This window comes from Topomyia yanbarensis, chromosome 2 (genome assembly GCF_030247195.1).
Source record: "Topomyia yanbarensis strain Yona2022 chromosome 2, ASM3024719v1, whole genome shotgun sequence".
In the NCBI taxonomy this organism is placed as follows: Eukaryota; Metazoa; Arthropoda; class Insecta; order Diptera; family Culicidae; genus Topomyia; species Topomyia yanbarensis.
The window spans coordinates 184681194-184699288 of record NC_080671.1 but is presented as its reverse complement, the minus strand read 5'-3'; the positions used below and the strand labels follow the sequence as shown (position 1 = coordinate 184699288).

General features: G+C 37.9%; 1 protein-coding gene across 1 annotated transcript in view; it reads left to right on the top strand.

Moving 5' to 3' along the window:
- LOC131682362 (tribbles homolog 2-like) overlaps positions 1–18095 on the top strand; it is a 150476-nt gene that overhangs the window by 14654 nt on the left and 117727 nt on the right. The window contains exons 3-4 of the mRNA XM_058963782.1: positions 12830–12958; positions 17593–17753. Of these exons, the coding sequence (XP_058819765.1) occupies positions 12830–12958; positions 17593–17753 (290 nt within the window). The remainder of the gene's footprint in view (positions 1–12829; positions 12959–17592; positions 17754–18095) is intronic.

Below are 18095 nucleotides of genomic sequence, written 5' to 3'. Positions count from 1 at the left end.
TAACTTAAATATTGGTAATAATTTAATATCTCCCCAATAAAAGTAGACTTTTGGAAATTGGTAAAATTAAAAAGTTCACGAAAAACGGGAAAATTACCATTCGTGAGGCAGATTTCTCAGACACAGCCGTCAAAAGAGGGCAGCTTAGTGACTCAATGAAAGACGAAAAGTCATAAATAGAAGCGACGCATGTCCGTTTAAATCAGTTGTTGCTCTTGTCTCATACGAACAACATCGTCTCCGGGCGATGCAATAAGCGCTATCGATTTTCGGCAACGTTGGCATTTGCACACACTCGCACCTATGTGACTAAACCATATACGGTTAGTTTATAAATAGAGGTGACGCGTACCCGTTTGAATCAGTTTTTGTTCTTATGTCGAACGGGTAAGATCATGGCTGCAGCGTGTGGGCACTACAATAAGCGGTAGACGCTATGCATTTTCGGCAGCGGTGGCCGTGTGCGGATTTTTCGGGTACCAGCACGGTGTCACAGAATGATTTGCAAAGTGGGTGGGTGGGGTGGTTTGGATTTAATTCAATACGGTGTGTGCTGCTTAAGAGTGTTGCGTTTGAATAAAATATATTTATTTTTATGCATGCGTGTGCGTTGTAACTTGTTAATCCATGTTTACGGCGCATTGTAGCTGCCTAGGGTTTTCATATGTTTCATATTTTGGTTATATGTTTTTTATCAGTAAGGCATCTGACAACGTGCTTCTGTAGTTATTGCACTGTTCAGCAGCGTAGTATTTTATATAGGGGAGTACACTCAGGTTTTATTACGCGGTATTTTTTACGCAAATTTTGAAATTTCCGCGGTTTTCATTTACGCGTTTTTTTTAAATTTAGGCGGTTTTCATTTGCACGGCCTGTATCCCCTGCGTAAAAAAAACCTGAGTGTAATTGCATCGGAAACAATCACATTCCCAGCAGAACTTTTTGTTTTCTAATTTCAAACACTTTTGTTTCGTACTGTACACAACGGAAAATTTTAAAACAGAACTTACCGTCCCAGCAGCAGTTTAGGCGGGTGTTCTTTTTCGATTCAAATTCAAGCCATGTCTTAATCGTTACTGGACTTAAAATTGTTTTCCCAGTTTATCCAGTCAGAGTATCTGTCCTGCCCTATGTAGTTAAAACACAGTTCTAATTGCGTTTTAAAGTATACAACAAATTGAACGGTTAGGTATACTAATTTAAATTTTAAAATATATCTGATTGAAATTATGAAACAAACCGCTGTACTGAAGATATAATTATGTCAGTCCTATTACCACATAAAACACCTATATAACATAAAACGCTGCAGAATTGGTTTAATAATACAATGTTTACACTACAGAGTTATAACACGTTTTAATAATTAGCAACAAGAGAAAATGTCACCAAGATAGCATAAAACCCGTTTTAACTGGTAGTGCGAACATTGCATAACAATGTAATTTATCAAATAATTTCATTTTTTTCACCACTAATCGATCAAAAAATACTTAACCTTAAGATTGTTTACTTAAGTTCATTAATACATTATTGAAAATTTAAATGGAAAATGAAATTTCATATTTCATGAAGAATCTGTATATTTCCGTTGCTGGGCGTGGGCTTCCTCGTCACGGTTCTAAATATGGAACTTTTCTTTTGAATATATTTTCTGGACAGACCAGCCTATTTTTACTAGATGGATTAGCCAAATAATGCCAATCACCTAGTGAGATACTTGATTAATTAATAGATTACCGTTAAAAGACCTTCAATAAATTATGTTTTAATGGGGAGGGTATATAGCAAATTGTAACATAAAAAACAGGCGAGTGAGCAAGAACTTGAGTCGATATGTGTGATAGATAAAATACATTTGCACGCTCTTGAAAAAAGCTACATTTTTAATGTCACCGTGGTCGTGTCCTGTACACAACCCTTTAATTTTTTTTGGGTTTTTCTATGGAAATATTGGAGATTTTACCGGACCAAAATCAGCGTGTTTTTGTTATAGGGTAAACACTACTTAATTTATCTCAACCCTCTATTCATCGTGGCGTTCGATTTCGATTTTCGTCTCGCTCAAACTAGAGGTATTTGTTACTTTTACGGATGTTTTATTATTGTTTTACTTTTGAGGAACAAAGTAAAGATATTAATGCTGATTAATGTACTATCAATTGATTGTTGGCTGAATTACCGACAAAATTGTATGGCAGCTTAAGAATGTGATGAACAGGAGATTAACTATCAACTAAATGTTATTTAAAATTTGGGTAGAATTTTATTTGGGATTTGAGAACGTCAACCGAATCATGTATATTATCTGAAACAATTTCTACACCTGTCGGGGGGCAAGCATAGCGTAATTCGTAAATCGATTGCCTTGTACGCAGCTCACTTAGATTCGAATCCCGACTCCGCACATAGGGTTAGAGATTTGTCTCAAGAGATTTCTCTAACCCGAAGAAGAATGACCTTAAGGTTGAAACCTCTACAAACGAAATAAAAAAAAACTTTTTATTCAAAACATCTTAACTAACTGTAAGCAAACTGGGTTTATTATGATAAGTACAAGCTAAACATTGGGGTAGATCGCTTGCGATGCACTTTTTAAAATCAGCAATGTTAAATGCCATCTACTTGCCATCGAAATAGAAATTTCGGATATATTTTGCGTTTCCGTGTAGGACGTTAAAGCTCTCCAAGAAATTAGCTCTACATCCAACAAAACATCGAACGAAGCGGATCGGCGTTAAGGCGTTTGTTGAACAGACTTGTCTGCAAGGGAATGTAAAGTTAATGCAGGAATCAGAATATATTGGCTCAAATGGCACTGTCCTCTATGTAGTCGGGGATTTTTGCCTTGCCGTGTGTTTTCACCATTCCTTGAGCGGAAAGAAAGAAGAGGGAGAGCGGAAGTATAATTGCAAGGGTGGGAAAAATAACAGCACAAAAACAAAAAGAAACAGCAGGTAAGTTAAACTCACAAGTAGTTCAACTCGCCTGCGAGTAAACCTAAAGCTCTTCACCACATTCGATAAGAAACTTTAGTATGTCTCTGAGTTTGTCATCCAAACACGGTGTCGAAATTACGAAAAATTACGCTACTGCGGGGCAGTTACATATCAGATGATATAAGTTGCCGTAGTCGGATTCACAAAGATCACATGAAAAATACTCAGCGCGCTGAATAGTTGTCATGAGGGGCCCTATTCTCACAGTCACGTCATTTAGTGATTAGAAAGAAATTTTCTTCTAGTCCCTAGGTGACGTGATTGTGACAATAGGGCTCGAGATGATTGAGTTTGCAGTGGCCGGTTAAAGCCCTGGTCGGCATGCCGCAGTGCAGCTTCGAAAAATGTAGGAGATTTTACGAAATCACTGGGCACGGTTGCTCTAGAAACGCCTTTGTTAGACGACACGTTTGTACATTTCTCCAATAATTGCGGCGGTCGGACAAAGCCCAGGACCGTATTTTTTCCCTTATCCAACTTATCGAAATTGGCAGGGCGGGCTAAGGACCAACGAAGTCAATCGCTGAACCTGCCCTGGCCAATTCGTCAGCCCATTCATTTTCAGTTATACCGGAATGTCCGGGGACAAGGTAGATAGTGTTGACAATGCTTAGTTCTTCGATTTGGGTTCGGCACGCGATCACTAGGTTGGTCGTTCGTTGGTGTCTGAGCTAAGGGCCTTGATTGCAGCCTGACTATCGGAGCAGAAGTTTATAACTTAGCCGGACAAGCTCTGTTGAAGGGCTGATTGTACTCCGCACATAATAGCAAAGTTTTCTGCTTGGAATACAGTACAGTATCTACCTAGTGAGTGAGATTTTTCCAATCTCATTTCACGACAGTAGACACCAGCACCAGCACGTCCCTCCATCAGAGAACCGTCAGATATAACAAACCACTTGCGTTTGTTGTTGTCCTTCCATAAAGCCAGACAACCACTTCTCTCGAGAGGGAAACTTCACATGGAATGTCCGGTAAGGAAAATTACATGTGATTGCAATATCGCTGGGAGCAAGAATATCTTCACCCCATGTAACTATTTGTGACCACAATCGTGTATGACTGGTAGCAAGATCAACATGGTAACTGTTCCAAAGCCCAGTAACCCGTAGTCTGCATGCACATGATAGTGCTTCTTGTTTGAGGTGTACGTGTAATGGTTTGATATTTAGAAGTGCCTCAAGAGCAGCAGTCGGAGTTGTGGTGAAAGCACCAGTCAACGCCATGAGCGCCATTCGTTGATTCAGTTTTGACTGGGCCGTCACCAACTCTCCCCTCTGTCACCACACATGGCATCCGTACGACAGTATTGGACCTACAATTCTCATATAAATCCAACAGATAGTTTGAGACCTTCCAAAAGTTCGCCTGCACTGCCCGAAGACCATGCACGCTTTCTTGACTCTAAACTCAATGTGAGCAGACCAATTCAGTTTGAAATCCAATATAACTCCAACGTATTTGACCTGATCTACGCACAGTAGCTCAGAATCAAAGAACTGCAAGGGACGAACCTCGGATGTTATTCGCTTCTTCGTGAGAAGAACCATTCATGTCTTGCTCGGGTTAACTGATAATTTAAGTTGACGACACCACTGTTCGGCAGCTCTTAATGCTTGTTGCATTAAGTCAAAGATTGTTCCGATGCAAAGCCCAGTAGTTAGTATTTAGTAATCATCGGCAAACCCGGTGTTTGGAAATCCAATCTCATTGAGTTTCTTCAACAAGCAGTCGGCAATCATGTTCCATAACAAAGGTGACAGAATGCCACCCTGAGGACAACCATATATACTCAACTGGCGCAGTGACCAGCAAAGAATGCGGTTACTAAGCATTGCGTTTATCCAACCTTAGATACCTGCAGGTACCCCATGATCGCGCGTTACTTCCAGATTGGACTGGAAGCCAGATTGTTTGAGCGAGAAGACCTTCACAATGTTATAAACAACATCGTGAAGCAGAGTGATCGTGGATTTTCCACACTGATATGCATGTTGCATTTTGTGCAGTGGATATTCAACTAAACTAACGTTTCTGATGTGATGATCGATTAAGCTGATAGGCCTAAAACTCTTGACTTCTTCATAGCTTGAGCGCCCCTCTTTAGGAATAAATCTAACAGTTGTTTCTTGTCATGCTTTCGGGATAAACCTGGTAGCAACACTGGAAAGCATAATCTTTTTCCAGACATGTTTGAGAATATCAAATCGTTTTTGCAGTAGGACGGGAAGCATTCCATCTTGTCCGGGTGATTTGTATGGAGCAAAGATGTCAACTGCCCACTTGAGCGATTCAGTGGTAACCAATGTGCGTGCTAACGCCCGCGACTCCGAATTACTAGAGTGAGATCTGTGAACATTATTCAGCTCCGGATCAATACAACCTGGAAAGTGTGCGTCGGAGAGACAATTAAGAACATCTTTTTCGTCCGTCACATAAACACCATCACTGGTTTGTAAGGAGTTCTGAAAATCTTGCAATTTCGAGAGAAGTTTATTCAACCTGCTAGCCTCATTCGGACTAGAGACATTAGTGCATAGGTTTTACCAGCCAGTCCGCTCTGCAGATCTAAGGCATTTCTTATATGCACTACGAGCTGAACTGAAAGCCCTGGAGTCATCACGCTGACGCCGGTTCCAAGCTCTTCTCATATCCTTTTTCATTCTTTCAATGTTCAGCTACTGTGAATGAGTTTGTCGTATCCACGACGTCACCTAAGTCGTTTAGTTGATTAATTGTTGGAAAATATCCATGAAATTTAGTCGCCAAGTTTTCCAAAAAGCGGTCCCAGTTTGTAGATTTAGGATTACGATATCGTCGCTGTTGTGCTATCTTATGACAAACGCCATTTTGGGGTAAACTGAACTAGATATGCTACATTACTGGTTTGAAAATTCTCTACAAAGTGGCGTTTTCAGAATTTTGAAATTCTACTTGGTTACTAAGATATAACGAGAAATGTGATGAGAAATTGTGAGTTTTTTGCTTCAAATCACTGTATCTTGGGATTTACTCAAGTTATATTGAAGTTTTAGATGTTTTTATATGTAAAAATTTCTGAGGAACACAATGGCATAAAAATTTTCCAAAGAAAAAATACACGAGCTGTGAGAAAAACAGATTTAAGTTTTAAACTGCAAATATAGCATTTTTGGCAACACTGTAACCAAAAGGTAATATTTTTTCTAGATTCACTGATTCATTTCCTTCAAAATGCATCTAACCGATTGTTTATAAACCAAATTAAAACAAAGATAGGAATAAAAGTTTATATAATTATAATATAATTGATGCTTTTTTTCTATGGAAAATTTTTCATGCACGATTATGACACGCCATACAAATTTTGTCATCAATACACGCCTATGACACGTGTGAGTGCGACTTTTGTTTACATTCATAGTAAAAACTCGCAACATAGTCAACCGATCCTCGTAATATTTGAGAGATTAATGCAGAATGGATAGAAGCATCAATTGTCTTCTTTGGATTGTTTATACCATTTATAAGTTTCAAGATCTTCAATCTAAAACTTTAAAAATCGTTTTTCTCGAAATGTGCTAAATGGCGCTTGTCATAAGATAGCTCAACAGCGACGATATGTTACCACATTGAAGGTGACATATAAATGATCGAAAAATATATATTTATGTTCGGATAGAGACGGTTCAGTTTCATTTGGAACTTGCCAATTTCTCAGCTCATGCGAAATTCTTTCAGAGCAAAGCGTTATGTCTAATATCTCCTATTCTATTCTATTCTATTCTATTCTATTCTAACCTTTACACAGCCAGTATTGAAAAGCATCCTGGAAAACACTGCAGTTACTCTTTAGTGTTTTTCTTGCCAATATTAATATTTGAAGCATATTATGTGTAATATGTCGCAAATATTAAAACGGCCAGGCCTACTGTGCAGAGTTTGGTTTAAAGATGTTTCAAAATTATACGGCAATTAAATTATTCATTTAATGAATATTCTAATTAACAGAAAAATACTCCCTTATGAAACAGACGTCTTCGGCTTGTTCAAGATGGCTTCATCCTTCCTGGTATCCTTTCAGATGACAATGGCCATGTTTAAATTTCCAAAGGAACAGCCTCTTCCGTTGTAACCCTTGTTGAAGGATATAGGCGAGAGCCTCATCAGGAGCAACTTCAATAATTCTTCCGAATGATCACAAAACATTAGGTGCTACAAATACCCTCTCGAACGTTCCGAACACAATTACCGCGGATAGATATGAATAAAGTTAACCTCACAATCTACTTGGTGCATTAGGTTTTTGGAAAAAAACTAGGAGTGGGTAATGTCCGGGACGTAACCGCGGTGTTGACGTAGGACTAAACTTGGGCATATCATATGACATTCATGGATAATTTGAGCCAATGCACTTTTTGAATGAATGTTTACTGGAAATTTCATGTCGAATGAGATTGCCACATTCACTGATTTTCTAGGACTTGCAAAAACCTTCGGGTTTGTAGATTAATTTGATAAACATTTGCTTATATGAATCACTGGTAAATGTATACAAGAATTGACAGGCGCAAACTCAATTCAAGTTATTAAATGGAACTTTCTAATTCAATTCTTTCTCCATTATGTTTTCATCCTAAAAAGAACGGTTTGTAGATAACTATGTTTGGTGATACCAGACGAGAATCCTTGCTAACGATTCGAACCTTGCCCGAATTCGCTTCTGCTGCGTACATACACGAACATTCCCCTTTCGCAGCTCACATCGAATGAGCATTGTATATCGGAATGCGATCTCTTTTATAAACTTCTTAGTGCAGATGGTAGTCCATCCCTTTGTGCGACAAATGAAAATATTTTCATCATTCTTTTTGGCGTGGCATTCGCTTAGTAGCAGGGTTTCCACATTCACTAATGTTCTAGAAAGATTTGCAAAAACCACCATTCAAAGCACGGCTAATTAATGCTTTTACAAAATCATTTCTATCAAAATTTACGGTAAAATCTACGGAATCTACTACACAATTGTTTTAATTATTTCCCAACAAATCGCGCAAAAATCTGTTCCGTACAGCACAGCGCTAATAATTGACGTTGGAAAACAAATCGGCAACTTCAGCTGCCAAACACTTAGAAACGATCGAAGCATTTTTCCGTTAATATCACTTTTCTGACTCAAATTGTTGTAGGTATTTTATTGCTTCCGTCCAATTGGTCAGTTTATTGGTTTTATCGCACATTTTTCGGATATTATTATAGAAAATAACTAACCCGATAAGAGGGAAGTTATTTTCCAAAGCACGAAATGGAAATTTCAATTGTAATTCTTCTGAGAACGATTTTGTGGTCCTAATAAGGACCGTTTGTTGTGAATATTATTTCGCCGTTTCCCGCTCGGCATGATGATTATTTGCTTGGCATGGATAGCGCACAGATTGGTATTTTCCAACAAACTAACCAGGCAGGCCTCGCTGGCTTCTTAAAGGGCCATTACGGCTGAGCTCCGGAAGAGTAGGTTTTGAAATTCTGTGCAATCTCACGGACCAGGCACTGGAAGAGCAGCTTGCGAATTAGTAACTCTGTCCACTTCTGAGAGCAATGAATTTCACGCAGGGCGACGACAGTTCTTGGTTGGCAGCGATAAGGCAGTAGCTATGATTTGGTTGGTGGTCAAAATGCAGCTTCTCGTTGAGCAGCACACGTACGTGTGTTCTGCTCTGTGGCTTACACACGTCTGGCTTTAAGAAAAACTTTGACACCCATATTTATAGGTTTTAGCATTAATGTTGATTCGAATTAAAAGTAGTTTTTGAACTTTTTAAACAAGTTTTACATAGCAAACAAGGTATCAATAGCAAGCGTTGAACGTTTTCCTTTCGATTTATGAAACAAAATTAGTAATTCCTTTAGTAGGAGAAAAGTTATTAGAGTTCAAAGTGTAAGTAACGCATCCGTTTTGAAAATTTTGAAATGACACCCAGTATAGTAAAGAAAGACGTAAGTCCTACGTCAAAATGACGCGTGAAAAATTATACGTCTGCACTCAACCATTGCTTACTTTTCAATTATGTCTAATATCTCCTCTCTCTCTCAAAACTCGCAAAAGTTGGCCAGTTCCCATATTCAATATATGAAGATTTGTATTACTTATGTGCTCCATTAGTTCAGAGCGTCTCAGATTGATGTCTGAACTGCCCCACATGATGTGATGAGCATTTGTATCACTTCCGATAATGAACGGATCTTCGGTATACACCATACAGACACCTTTTAAAACTATATATTTCTTATTAATAACTTATATCTATGCTTGGAAATGTTAAAATCAAACACTGAAGGAGTTTCGTTAAATCTGCGGCAACATCTTTCCGGTGGATTATTTTGTCCATATGAAGTACAGTGTCTAGAGATCGACAACAGAGTGGGGTTGCGAACATAGGAAAGCGCATACAAATTAACGCCCGAGAGAAGATCTGGACCGTCTATATTACCTGATAGCAATTCGAAAACAAAAACTCTTTGCAGGAAGATACTGCGAGACGCCAGAGTCTACAGACCGAGTAGCATATATCATAGGATATGGATCATTCCATGAAAGTTTCCTGAGAGCGAATCGCACAAAACATCTTTGTATACGTTCTAGTTAGTCACTTTGAACAGCATGGTATGGTGCCCACAATTGCACAGCATACTCCAGAACACTTCTGATCGGGGCACAGTAAAGTGCTTTTAGTGCGTTGAAATCATCAAAATCCGCTATATTCCTAAAGCCTTAACAGTTGTCGCGGTGATATGGTTGGAAAAGGTCAACTTCCTATCGAAGAGCACTCCCAAGTTACGGATCGAGTCGATGCTTTCAATTGTTCTTACGTGTAGGCTATATTCATAACGTCCTACAGTAAGCAAGCGTCCGAAACAATTTATTTTGCATTTATTAACGTTGATTTCCATTCCGATAAACGTGCACCATTCTTGAATAATTCAGATGTCTTCTTGAAGCACCACAGCGTCAAGTGCCGAAGCCATAGTTCGGAAGATCTTGAGAACGTCCGCGTATAGCAATTTCCCAGACTTGCTCCGACTACAGATATCGTTAATAAACAAAATAATATTTGATACAACGCTTTTGAAATCATCGGAAGGAGATGCGGTAGACATGCTGAACAATATAGGGGAACCCGGGGCTATTAAGACAGTGGGGGTAATTTGGACCCCTCGATTTCTCAGAAAATAGCAAGACTTTCTGACTATCGTACATATTCGTGAAACCGCTATTCTGAAACATTAGTTTTGGGAGCTGAATTTGATTCTTTGTTCTTTGTAGAAAGGAGATACAACGTGTTTTGTTTTTTTTTGCCATTCTCAAAACAAAAATCATTATAGGGGAAAAACCGTGATTAAAGCAACAAATAAAAGTGAAAAAATATAAGGTAAGTGTTTTGGAAAGGCTCCTGTTTTATGGAATGATTTTTGTTTGGGTAAAAACACAAATATTTTCGAGACGCTCAACACATTTGTGCGAAATGAGCGAAAGGTGCTATTCGGACCCCCTATTCGGCGAAAAAACTTCGTAACGTTCCACTGCGTAATGCAGCATACTGAGGAGTTCGCCCAGCTCTTCTCAAGCTCCGATCGCCATTGAGAATATTTTAAACCTCAACAATTTTACCCATAGAAACAACCACTACCGACATACATGGCTTATTTAGACTGTTTGGAGAATTGAAGCACAGCCGTTAAAAAGAACTCAAAAAGTGCTGTGTTCTCTAGTTGGGAAATTTGTTAAAACCGCCTTAATTTCATTCAAGTTCAAATTGATATTTAATGAATTTTGATCTTCTTGATTCTTTTTTGGTTTAAGGGACCATTCATAAATTACGCAACGCAAAAATTGCCCAAAATTGACCCCCCCCTCCCCCTATGTAACAAATTGTCACAAATTTTTCCGTCTCCCCTCCCCTGTTACGTAACAAATTCCAAGAAAAAAAATTTTTCTTCGATGAAAACATGTTACGTAACGATCTAGTTAACACCCCCTCCCCTCTATGTCACAACTTGTCACAACTTATCGTACCCCCTCCCCCCCCCCCCCCCCTAAAAGCGTTACGTAATTTATGAATGGTCTCCAAAAGCAATAGGTTTGTACTTATGCCATTCTAAGGCTAGGCCCGGACATAGTGGAAGGATGCCAATTTCGACCAAAGCAGTGTTAGGATGTCGTGAGAGCAACAACTGAGTATAGATTTATCCGTGGGCGGTCCAAGATGCGCTGAATAATTCAGTTAATTTTCTGCATCCACATGGAATTTTTTGGGCAAATCTCTACAGCTTTCTCCGTACTCTCTTAGGACGACGTAGTATTCCTGTTTCGGTATTTGTTAGCAGCTACTTTGTGCGAATTTTGGGCACTCTAGCAGGGTATTTTAAACATTTAGAAGAATCCATCCGGTTCATATCCAAAGAATCTAAAAGTGGATTAATTTTAAAACATCCAAAAGTATCCATATCGGTTAAAAATTTCTACACTAAGTTTTTAAATTTTCCTGTACCCATGAACCTGCCCTGTCGAGTGTCGGCTTGTTAACGTTATATTTGTTGGTCACATAACATGAAGCATTGAATGAATTTTAAACAAACTACCTGTAATGATTTATATCTAAAATATAAAATAAATATAGAGACTCCCATGGTGTGAAAAAAGCTCAAACGAGCTAGTGTTTCAGTTCTTCCAGGCAGGAATGGTCGCGCCTGTCGATTAACCGATGACGAATTTGTCGCTTGTTGTTCTTCGGTGGGCTTGGCCACTTCCAACCCACTTTGTGTGGGTGACACTGCTCTGCTGGTACCCCCTTCTTGAAGCGTCTGGTCAGACAGCAGCGCTGTCGAACCATGCTTGACACGCCTTCGTATAAGGGCGTTACCCCGTGGAAAAGTTTTAGTCTATATGTTTGATTTCAAATTCAAGTGAAATTCTATAAAAAAGCATCAACGCGAATAAAATACCTATCGCAACACGAACCCCATAGACACTGGCATCTTTATATTAAGAAGTAATGCAATCCGCAGCTGTCCAGACTTAATCATTTTACCATGTTTGGTCACCGCAAGCTTGGCTGGCTGACTGAGAAGCTGCCGTCCCATGGATGATTGTGTAGCCAGTTTCACTGAAGCACCGCGCAATTGAAACGTTACCAAGAAGGCAGTAGGCAGTGAGTTGGCGTCGTCGCGGTCGCCGTCTTCGGCGCTGTTGTACGCAATAATTTTTGCACGCTACTGCCTGGCTGCTGCAAAGATGGCGTTGATGGGTTTACAAATAGTCTTGTTGCTTTTTCTTCTCGTATAGATCCACGCGATGACCACGCACAACACCACCGACTATGGATGTTTAGAAATAGTGCCTTTGGACTCCCTCGTCGGCTGTGGTTGGTGAAAAAAAAACAAAGATGTACATACTGTCCGAAGACCGTCACTAGATGATGCGCAATTACTCCTCTTATGATGACGCTATTGACCATTGGATATTGATCGATTGGATGTGTGTAGGTTTGAGGTCGGTTTTTTGTAATAGAGCTCCATGATACAGAACTGTTCTGTGGCCCTTGGAGCATGTATTTTCGGACTGAAACTAGTATAAGTGAGAGCATTGAGTTCGAGGTGTCGTAATGTCAATTATTTTAAATGCTCTTGTCTAGGACAATTAATTCTGATCTCAATCTCCTTTGAGTGTACTAATCGCTGTTGCAGATGACGTTATTCGTAGTTTTTGTTTATGCTATGACCACACTGGTCGATGAATAAATGAGGCTTATTATTCTATTGACTGATTTTGTATGTGTTTCTTCTCGTTTCAGATTGCAAACAATCCATGCTCCAACTTGCTGACGGCGCATTTCCGTCTTGACAGGCATCCACATGTGAATTTTTTAAACAAAGTCATACAGGGAAACAATCAAACGTATCTGTTTTTTGCCCCATCGCAGGTAAGATATGGCTCGAAATTTGTTTTTTTAAGAATAACCAACATTATTCACAAAAACAAATGATTCGACATGACGAACGAAACTCATTAATTTTCCAAGTACCTTTCTGAATGTCTCAACAGTTTTACGATAAAAAAATTCTTACGTTTTTGTATTGTCGGTTAGGTTTCGGTATGAGTTTGTGTTTATAATCTCGGGTTTGTACCGGTTGTGTTTATGACTATCAAGTTATTTTTACCCGGGTATTTGAAATGTCATTTGCGTCCATATTCATTTGCCATTTAAAAATTGGTTGGAATTTATTTTTTTATTCTAAAATCAAGCCTGAGCCCAAAACTTCGTTGCATTTTAAAAATAGAATTTGATCACAGACGCGATTTTTTTTTCATTGTTAATACTGTTATTTTTAGCTTTATATAGGTTCTCGGGGTCGCTGATTCTGATTCTGACCACGGAAACGTAAAATTCAAAATGGGGGATCAAATATGGTGACTGTGCCTAGCTAAATTTCATGTTTTTTTATATGGCCTGTGTTAAGCCAAAGAGGACCAAGCGCCATTTTGAGATACATGCTCAAAAAACGCGATCTCATCCAGCATTGCACTACAACATCCCCAGCTATTTATTTTTGGGAACACAAATAGCAAACGAGAGCAAATAAGTGTTCTTTAACTTGCTATGTTAATGGTAAGTTATCCAAAAATGCATTTCAGCGTGAAAAATATAAGAAAAAAAAATAATGGCGCTTAGTTCAGTTTGGATTAATGCAGGCCATATTGGCCTAAAACATCTTACAAGGGGGTTTCGGGGTCGCTGATTCTGAAGTCGGAAATGTTACATTCTAGATGGCGGATTCAATATGACGACAGTGCTTGACTAAATTTCATGTTTTTTTATATTGGCCCAAAACTCTTACAAGGAGTTTTCGTTATTACCATTCGGAATTTTCGAACTCTGACATCATAATCGTAATCAGCGACCCAAAAAACTCGTAAATCGAGTTTTATGCTCATTGTAACAAAATTCGCAAATTTCATAAAAAATGGCTGCCATTGTGTAGCCGCCATTTAGAATTTTCAAATTCTGTTATCAGAATCGTAATCAGCGACCTCAAAAACCACATATTCTATTTTTATGCTAGTTGAGAAGTTATCCCTGTCTCTCAGATTATTTTTATAGACCAACATAATAATAATCTCCATGTTAGCATATTTTGATAAATTTTTTTCGAAGAGAAACTGACCTACGAAAAACTACAAAAAATCTATTATTTAGTTCAATGTTTGAGATACTTGTAAAAAATCTTCTGCATCCGTAAGAGTTGACTAAAAGAAAGAATTCGTATTTATATGTCAACGCTAACTAGAAATCCAATAAAAAATTAAGAGAAGTAGGTGGGACGTATACGTCCCACTGCGTCGCAAAGGGTTAATGGAGTTTTAGGCACCGACACTAAGGAAATTTGCCAACAGTTTTCCAACTAATTTTAAAGCTTTTTTTTCCAACGAGAGCCTTCCACCACAACAAGTCGCTACCGCCGCCAATTTAACCTATAAATGCATACTGTTGCAATTTGGAAACATACATAGCGTGATTTAAGTATGGCATAAAGGTCATTTATGACCATTTGGTATGAAACCATTTGGCACTATAGACATTAAGCCTAATTCCTCAGGTGTATTTGATTAACCAGACTTGTAGGTCAATAATCGAAATAATAGGTTAGCAAATCGGTAGTTTTCTGGAATGCAGGTTCCCGAACTACCATTGCCTGATATGGACTATACAAATGGCCCGAATTTTCCGGAAATACAACAAAACTATAGTCATTGTACAATGAATCTTTTTTAGAAGACCTGGTATGCAGTCAACTGCGTTTTTTTAGCTTTCCATTTTCTTTAGAATATAAAAATTTGTTTGAATTTTAGAATTTCTAAAAGTTTACCTTCTTCCGAAAATTATCAATTCTTCTTAAATATTACTGAAATACAGTGAAGACCCGATTTTATCAGCCCCCGATTTTATCTACTCCCGATTTTATCACCTTTTTGACCCGAGTTTATAAGTCTCATATGAAAATTGTTAGTTGGTAGTTTGATAGGCACTAGCAGACAAACCAAGCTGAATTCGAGTAAATCCTTGCTTGAGCATAGTTTTCTTATCTTAGATTTTTAAATTTGCATTTTTTAAATTGTGCACTGTTAAACACCCTTAAGGGAAATTTAAATGATCAGAATAGGTTATGAGGCTATATCTATGGACTAAAGGATAATATTTTAGGAGCTTCGGTTTCTTAAAAAGAAAATAAAATATATGTCCAGATTTTGTCAATGTCTCCGTTTTATCAGCCTAAAATTCACCAAGGGGCTTATAAAAACGGGTCTTCATTGTATCTTTGATTTTGTAAAAAAACTGAAATTTTTCCTTCTTTAGTAAATTGCTTCTAACTTTTAATTTTATTGCTTTGAGTGGTTTTCTTCTTATGGATATGAACTATTCTTGAGATTTTCCCTTCTTTTGCATTTAGGCAGTAAACAAAAGTAAGGCGTCAAAAGAACAAACATTTGGAAAGCGAGATACTATATAACGCGCATTAAATTTCATGTTGTTTAAATAGTAATTTAGTGAAAAAATTGAGACAGTCCAAATATTCGTAAATTGAATTGTGAATACAAGCAGAAAAATATTTGTTTTTGCTGATTCCCTCTAATTTTCTTGACTTGATCTGTAGTTTAAAACTAACATGCTATCATACCTTTAGCAGATTTAATTACAGACATTTCACAATTGTGTTAAACTTCATACAAAATAACCAACATAGTTGCAAATGTGCTCAACGCACAAATTCCATGCTTACTTAAGTTTTCTTTGTAATCAATCTGACACAGAAATATTATTTTTCTCACTGAAATTGATTCCTTCTTTCAAACATAAGCGATTCTTGGAATCGTACTTATTTCAGTGAATCAAAACGCCATACAAATTTCAACAAGTATTTTTATCCTTTATGCCAAATGGCTCTTATGCCAAACGGCTGTTATGCCAAACGACTTTAAAAGCATTGAATATCCTATACATTTTATGTCAAATGACCATTATGTCAAATAGCTATTATGTCAAATGACCTACTATTAAATCATTTCTTATGCCAAACGACTTTAGACCAAACAATGTTATGTCAAATGACTATACCAAACAGGTTAGTCCTGGCTTAACATATACCTGATGTGACCCCCTCATTTTGCACAAAGTGGTGAATTTTGCAAAACATGTTTGCTCACGTGACGTGCCGTGGCGATTAGCGACTGTTTCCTCCGTGTGTTGTTTTTGGCATGCCGGGTAACACAAAAAAATCGAATAGTTTAAAAACCTTATGCTCGCTCAATTTTTTTTTTATTTTCATTTTACAAGCTAAACGGTATGAATATCGCGTGAAGAAACCGCTTAAAACTATTTATTTTAAAACACATTTTTTCGATATTTTGTAGTCTAAACATTTGTTAAACCAGCAGTGAAGTTTTATTGGAAAATAAACTTAGTATGTATAAAATTATTAAAATAAAAAGTTGTATAAATTTTCAAATAACAAAAACTATTATAAATATTTCGAATAACAACAAACTATTTCACGAAGATATTCACGGATACCTAAACAATAAAATTAAAATAAGTTTAGCAAAACTCACCACTTTGTGAAAAATGGGGGGGGGCGCTTCAAAAAAATTTTACTCGAAAGCAATACTCCCGAAAGAATCCTAAAGTGCATTCCCGAAAGGGCAAATTGTAAGGGAAAATGGAGATTATGTCGGGTGAATGGAAAATGACTACATGATACCTAAAATTAGCAATGTTTTCCCGAACAGTATTGGGCCCTTCTGATGGATGCAATAGCTCTTTAACACATTGGATCTGTTATGTTATGTAATATTTTTTTGCACACAAACGTACATAGAAATAATTTGAACCCCAACAAAAATACCCAGTAAACTTTAAAAAAGTATCATAAAAATCTTGAAAATTTTGGTTTGCATGTTGCTACCCGTTTGCAAAAGATCTGAAACGTAGAAAAACTTCTGCAAAACATCTGATTTGGATATTGCATTTCTGTTTCTTGTTTTATTGTGGGTATTTAATTGCTTTTAATTGCGACATCTCTATAGTATGTATATGATTTTCATGATTTTTCGAAGAAAATATTATTTAATTATTCTCATATCTAAGGATTTTAGTCTGAATTATACACTCTGGTTACCTACACCTAACCTAGAAGTAGCTTTCTTTAATCGATTTTTAACCTTGAATGTAAGATATACGGATTGCTTCTATGAAAGAATTATTTTTCTAACCGGATTTTATACTGAAGATCTATCATTTCCGGCTTCTTCAAGGAAGAACTTTTCATGCGATGTTTACGCTGCAGGATCTTATCCCGTTTTTATATCCGATTTTTACACTCTAATACTTTTAAAGCGGGATTTGCGAACCCCCTTCGCTCGCTCATTTGAATATCTCAAAGGCCATAGTGTCCCTTAGTTACACCACAATAAATATCTTTCTTCCAATATTAGCGCGAAACGGAAGAACATCGCCACTAACGATCGCTTTCCCAATCTTGTTTCATTTTCTTTTTCCAGGGCGATTTGCACTCACACGTTCGCGTTCGCAAACGTCTGCGGGAAGCGGAAGCCCGCCGGCTTTTCCGTCAGATGTGCGAGGTAGTGAAAACTTGCCACGAACAAGGCATAGTACTGCGTGATCTCAAGCTGCGGAAATTTGTGTTCGCCGACAAAGAAAGGTAAGTGTTTGCGTGGGTCTCGGCTGCCGGAGTGGAGAATCACGGATCTAATAATAATCACACTTGCTTAGTCACTCGTTCCGAAATAGCTAACCGAATTGCACAATTGTAGCAAAAAGCGGACGAAGATGTTTCGTCAGACATGTTGCAAAAAAAACGACGGCGCGTTCACGGCTCATTTGGGTGTCTCTCGGCTGTACTGTTGTAGGTCAGATCTAATGCACAGAACGGTACTCACCAAAAGCGATCCTTCGTTCGGAGATTGTCTTAATATGAACCGAATGAAACTTTGACTAATAGCGCAAGTCGATTTGTGACTTGTACTACTACTTGTTTGAATGG